The sequence below is a fragment of the Bison bison genome, unplaced genomic scaffold (genome assembly GCF_000754665.1).
Source record: "Bison bison bison isolate TAMUID 2011002044 unplaced genomic scaffold, Bison_UMD1.0 scf7180017864223, whole genome shotgun sequence".
Classification (NCBI taxonomy): domain Eukaryota; kingdom Metazoa; phylum Chordata; class Mammalia; order Artiodactyla; family Bovidae; genus Bison; species Bison bison.
Window position 1 is genome coordinate 1,230,730 of NW_011494795.1, and position 6,447 is coordinate 1,237,176.

The 6,447-nt window shown below is 53.5% G+C and overlaps 1 protein-coding gene across 1 annotated transcript in view; it reads left to right on the forward strand.

The window, feature by feature from the left end:
- Nucleotides 1-6,447, forward strand: part of BAIAP2L1 (BAI1-associated protein 2-like 1) — a 54,023-nt gene that overhangs the window by 43,268 nt on the left and 4,308 nt on the right. The window contains exon 11 of the mRNA XM_010845745.1: nt 1,343-1,523. Coding sequence (XP_010844047.1) covers nt 1,343-1,523 — 181 coding nt within the window. The remainder of the gene's footprint in view (nt 1-1,342; nt 1,524-6,447) is intronic.

Sequence of the window (6,447 nt, forward strand, 5' to 3'; positions counted from 1 at the left end):
GGGGCTCGCCGGGACCCCGGGTCCCCACGCACATGGGGGTGGATCTGGACGAGTGGCAGAGCCTGCGGCGACGCCACGGCCGGGCTGGCGGGTGCGGGTGCGGGTGCTGCTCCCTGCCTGTTCCTTCCCGATTTCCTGTCGTCCTGGCGCTACCCTCTGCTAGGAAGAGACGCCCCCTTCCTGGCCCACGGTCCCTCCCAGTCCCGCTGCCCACCACAGTGAAGCCCCAGGCCACGCGCCTGGCCTGTCTGCCCTGGTGAACACGTGTGCCGGAACGTTCTCCTGCATTTGCCCTCTTCTCTCTTTCCCTCGCCAGCCACCTGTCTTCAGTCCCCTCTCAGGCCTTTCCTCTGCCCTCTGCTCAGACGTGGGGTCCTTGGGACCCACCCTCGTCCTTTTTCCTTCTCGTGCTCCCTGAGCCACCGTGTCTGCTCCTGTGGCTCGAGTGACATCAAGGGGCTCCACTCAGCACCTCTGTGTCCCACCCAGGAATGACTGGCACTGCTGCTCAGGAGCTGGCCACTTGCACTGACCAGGTCGTTTCTTTCTCACACGACCTTGTGAGGTGGGGCCCCTGTTGAAAATTGAGGAAACGGGCACAGGGAGCCAGAAGTGATGGAGCCAGGACGAGACTAATGTAGGCAGGTCTCTCCCGGCCGAAACAGGAAGATCTCTGTGTGAGTTAGCTGGCTGTCCCTCGGGTCCTCAGAAACATGTCCCAACAGAACGTGGCATCACCTTGACCACAAACCGCCTCGGCCACGGTGTCTGCCGTGTCAGAACAACCCCCCGACCCATCCCGCTGTCCCCGGGACCGCAGACACTGCCCCAAGTCCTTCCGTGACCCTTGCTCACGGCCAGCTGTGTGTCTGTCCTTTGCAGAACAGCTCAGCTGCCACTGGCCAAGAAACAAGACTGAGTGTCTTCAGGGTGCTGAAACTCTGGCGTGCTCAGTGCTTTCGCTATATTTTCTTAAATTGGATCAAGAGTCAGCCTCTAATGGAGCTAGTTTTCCTCTCCTTTTGTCACGTCTCTTAAAGAATCTCTTTTGAATGTACATGTGCAAGCCAGCAGAAACACTGGCACACAGAAACACTGACTGTTGCCTGGGAAATCCCTTGCACAGAGGAGCTGGCGGGTTACAGTCCACGGGGTCACAGAGTAGAACACGACTTAGCGATTAACAGTCAGTCGAGAAACACTGCAGTGCTGTGTGTGTGGTAATCTCTCGCCCCACCACTGTGGATATCTAATCCACACAGTTCCTGCCAGAGGAGACGCAGGATGCCTGGGGTGCAGGGGCAGGTCTCCTCTAACCCACGTCCTCCATTCCTGTCGCTAGCTTGGCGCCTGTCCGCAGCGTGAGCACCACGAACTTGGCGGAAAAGAGCAGCGTCGTGATCCCCCCGCCGGACTACCTGGAGTTTCTGTCCACGGGAGCAGCCGCCGCTGAGAGAGAAGACATCTCCCAGAAGGCTTCTAACCATAAAGCCCCAGTGCCCAAACCAGAAAGCACGCCTCCTGTGAGTAGGTCCCCGATCTGCCGAGTGGGCTCTGGGGTGCGGGGCCCCTTTCCCTCCGAGCAGGAAGGGGGTGACCCTCGGGCGGGGCACGCACTTGCTCCCAGGGCCTGCAGATTCTGTCTGTCACGCAGCCTTTCAGCCGCCTTAACTTCTGTGCCCCTCTTGTTTTTATCTCATCTGTAAATGATGGCTGGCACCTACGAGATCCATCGTTTCCCAGACTGTGTCCGGTTTCAAGCTCTCCTGCTTTTGATCATGTCTACAATCCTTTCGTCCGCTAATCACCTTTCTCTGCACTTTCTTCAGTTTTCATATTGTTTTCTGGAGGAAGACTGAAGGTCCACAGTAATGATCTAATCACCACGCCTTCAGGAACTGTGTCCCGGGACTGGGACAGAGGCCATGAGTCACTTCATCCATCCCAGAGACAGTGACTTTGTCTTCAAGCCAGGCCCGGTGGGCTCTGGAGGAGCTGAGATAAACAGTCCAGCTCTGGCTCTGCTGGAGCTTAGGCTCTAGTGATAAGATAAGCAGCAGACAGTGAGAGATAGACAAAAATGTCAGAGCTGGGAGCTCCGTGGGGGAATGGAGCCAGGTGCCATGAGGACAGGGGGTGCAGCGACAACTTGTATGGAGGTCAGGGGTCAGTTTTCCTGGGATGCTGACTCAGTGATGAGGTGGGCTGTGTCCCCAGCTGTGGAAGCATCTGGAAGGCAGAGGCAGCCCGGTGCCCCCACTAGCCCCGCCAAGAGCTCTGGGCCAGGACCTTAGCTGGGGCGATTTCCTGGGGAGCGCTGCCCACTGAGGCCACTTCCGCAGCCAGAGCCGTCGTCCTGAGGCGGGTGCAAGCCCCGAGACCAGGAGCCAAGAGAGGCGCCTCCCAGACAGGAGGAGCCAGAGTTTACAGCTCCAGCGGGGTGTACTCGGCAGGAGTCTAGAGGGGGTTCTTGTCCTCTTTTCCCACAATATAGATTATACAGCAGAGAAGGCGGAGAGGATGGAGGAAAAGGGGGTGAGTGAGAAGGAAGGGGCTGGCCCGCCAGGAGCAGGGACGCAGGTTCCCTGTGCCAGCGGGGAGGGCAGACTTGGGGCGGAGTGGCCGACGTTTGCTATCTCAGTGCCAAGGGAAAGGTGGCCCTCAGGGCAGGCGGAGTGGCGCTGATCAGGTTTGAAAGAAGAGACTCTGTGCCGTAGCTGTTTCTCAGAGGGAGACGGTGAGTGTGCTCCGGAGACGAGGGCACATAAGCGGTTGGTGCTGTAATAAGCCTGGGCCGCTTCGACTGCTTCTTCTTTGTCATGGGTTTGTTCTTTCTGTGGTGCTTGCAGGAGCCATGCACCCCCATGGGGTGTCACCACCCCCGGGGGCCTCTGTTCGCCTCTGAGTGGTGCCGGGCGGAGTCGGTTACAGGGAATGAGGCTCTGAAAGATGGGCCCCAGGTACGGGGGGACCATGCCTGCCTCCTCGCAGGCTGCAGTGCGGATTTGGGTCCTGGAAATGCCACTTTGGAATCTCATTCAGAAATGTCTTTGGCTTCTCTTCCTAGATAAGCACACTGCGTGACTCCTTGTTTTCACTGTCATCACTGCAAATCACTCCAGCTTTCTAACTCCAGAAATTACTTTCAGAAGGATAGGGAGCTTTCCCATTTTGTTGGTGAGAGATGTCAAAACTGGAGATGCTGCTTGAAAGGGCAGATCTGAAATGCTATTTCATTAAAGGGCCTGGTATATTTTAAAACAATACTCAAACTATTTGGAAATGATCTTAAGGCATTTCTAAAAGCATAAAAATTCATTTTGCTGAAAAAAAAAATCAACTTACAATTTGCATGTCACAAAACTCAGGATCCAGGCGCACAGGTGTGGGCCTGCTGGTCTGCAGTGTCTTCTTCTGGATTTGATTTTCAACTTTTTTTATGGAAAAATTCACACACACGTGAAAGTGGAAAGAATAATCTACTGATTTGGTCCCCCAGATTTACATATAATTCATTTATAAATCTTGCTTCGTCTCCTCCCTACACATTCCCAGATCAGCAAAGCCAGTTCCAGACTTCATATTATTTCATCTGTAAATACGTTAAAGGTCCTCTTTTCTCACAAAACCAACTATCGTATCGTTTAAAATTGCATTAACTCCTGGATATCATCACCTGGTCACTTCAAATTTCTGATTGTCTCATTAAAAATTTCTTGATGGTATCGTTGTTCGAATCTGGACCCAGGCCAGCTCCCCACACCATCGCTGGTGATCTGGCCAAGTCTCATGACTCGCCTTTCCGTACCTAGAGATCTCTGTGTCATCTCTACGCAGAAAACCCAGGTTACTAGTCCTGGAGGGTGTCCCCAGTCTGGATTTTGCTGCTTACGTCCACATGGTGTCCTGTATTGAGTTCCCCTTTCTCCCTTGTTTCCAGCCGGGGTCAGAATCTGCCATTGTTGTCTGTTGGCCGGTTTTGTGTGGCGGGAGCATTTCATCTGTGGTGGTGGCCAGTCCATCTGCGGGCCAGTCTGGTGGTTTCCTTCTGTGATGACAACCATTGATGATAATGGCCACACAGTTCTGTAACTTGATAAAGGTTACACAGACAGGCCTCAGATGTAATGGGTTAGCTTCCAGACCGTCTCGATAAAGCAGGTCCCATGAGCTTTCTGGTTTCCCAGTGTGTTTAAGAGTTATGTTTACATACATGCAGTCTGTTGGGTGTGCAATAGCGTTGTGTCTAAAAAAGCTATGTATATACCTTAATTGAAAAACACTTTGATAAAAATGCCGATTAGCTGAGTCTCAGTGCATTGTAGCAGTGACACAAAAGGCCACTAATCAGTGATCACTGTGACTGTGATAATAACGAAAAGCCCGGAGTGCTGCAGCGCGCGACACAGACATGACCTGAGCAAATGCCACTGGAAAAATGGTGCCAGCAGACTTGCCACAAACCTTCCATTTGTAAGGGGAAAAAAAACCCAGTATCTGTGAAGCACAGTCAAGTGCAATAAAATGAGGTCTGCCTGTATACTGCCTTTTAAGGTAAAAGAATCTTGCCCTAAAATCGTAGCTAACACTGGAATTATAAATGAAAACACATTTTAGCTAACAGCACTGAATTCAGAAGAAAACATGTTTTAACTTTCAGTGTTTTTACCACGTGGGTGAAGCTCAATGAAGAAGGCATCGGTGTGGTTCTCACCACACTGAATGGATAGAGTGAAAAAAAATCCTGGCTTTAGATGTCGGCACAGTCCGTGATGATGTTCGTTATTAAGCATTTGGCAGTTTAAATGAGCTCTAACTTTATTTTTAAACCTCCCTGTTGGCTGGATCATAACAGACTGTCAGCACCAGGAGGCTGTCTTGGGAAGCACGAGGACCAGCTGGGCAGCCTTGTACACTGCACCCACCTTTTTATTCCTTCCACTTCCTTGAGCAGCAGAGCCTTAAGTACGTCTCTCTCCCTAGGCCCAGGGTGGCCTACTGGCCGCCTCCCCACCCCCGGCAGGTCCTCGTGGAAGCTGCTGCCCTTCCACCAGGACCGGGTGTGGGGCCTAAGCTCAGCCTCTGGGCTCCTGTCTATGCAGTCCTGGCGGCCCCCAGGCAGAAGCCTGCTCCCCACCGTGTCCTGTCGCCCTCGAGTCAGTAACTTAAGGTCTCCTAACAAAGCCTGTAACCCGATGGCTTCACTGGTGAATCCTGTGAAACGTTCAAAGAATGAATGCCAGACCTGCTCCAACTGTCCTTACAAGTAAAGAGGAGAGAACTCCTAACTCATTGTGTGAGGCCAGCGCAGCCCTGGCACTCGGGTCAGGCCCCCTTAGTTCTGTCTCACAAGCCGGAAGGCCTTTTTCAGTCTTTGATTTTTTTATGATTAGTGGCCTTTAATTTTTGATTTCTTGGAAGAATATTAACAGCCCTACCTATCTAATGAAAAGGACCCCCTTGTGTGAGTTCCCATGGTGATTGGTTGTCGCTGGTTTTGCAAATGTCAGAATGAGTGTTGATGAACACTTTGCTTCATGATAAGCGAAACCTTCCATGAAAAGGGAACAGGCATAGAGTTGATATCTATAGCAAGGTCACAGCGACGTTAGCAGCGCACATTTCCACGGCGTCAGACTCCGCTGACCGACTGAAACCTTCGGGAACATGGCCACCCGGCACGCGAAGAGGGCCTGCAGGTCCCCCGGCCTCGACTGGGGCGTGTTCCCTGACGAGCTGATCACAGTCCAGGCCTGCACCAGGCTCCAGGGAGACAAACCAACCCAGGAGTCCAGTCCAGGGAGCAGTGATGCAGGGGCCATGGAGGAAGTGTGGGGGCAGGAGGCGGGGAGGGCTCCAGCTCCAGGGTGGGGCATCCAAAGTGGCTTCCTAGGGGCGAGCACATGAGCTGAGTCCTGGAGGAAGAGCTCTGAGGAAACCCAAGGCCTGCGGGAGGCAGCACAGGCTCTGGTGACTGGGTGACGGCTGACTCCTATTCCTTTTCTATCGCTTCATCTTGGGAAGTAATATTTCACGATCCTCTGCAAACTGCCGGAGATGAAACTGCACCTCTGTCACAGCCTTCGACACCGCCGCCTCTGCCCGCCCTGTCCTGTCTGTGAGACGAGCTCCTGCATCTCACTGGTACTGGGTCGAAGCGGTACCAGGCCAAAGCGGCAGTCAAGCTGCAGGGCGGACGGGTAACCGGTGCTGCCCCCAGGAGAGCCCCTCGGGGCAGGTGCAGATGCCCGTTTTTCACCGGGTCCTGGTGGCCTCTTGCAAAGACAGGAGGCACAGAGTTGAGTCATCTGTGCGTCAGTAAACCACCCAGAGAGTTGATGGGTCAGACAGAAATGTTCCAGAACCAGGCAGGCCAGCAGAGTGGCCACTGGACACGGGCTGCTGAGCACTTGAGAAGTGGAGAGGGCAAAGAAGGAACCGAGGCTC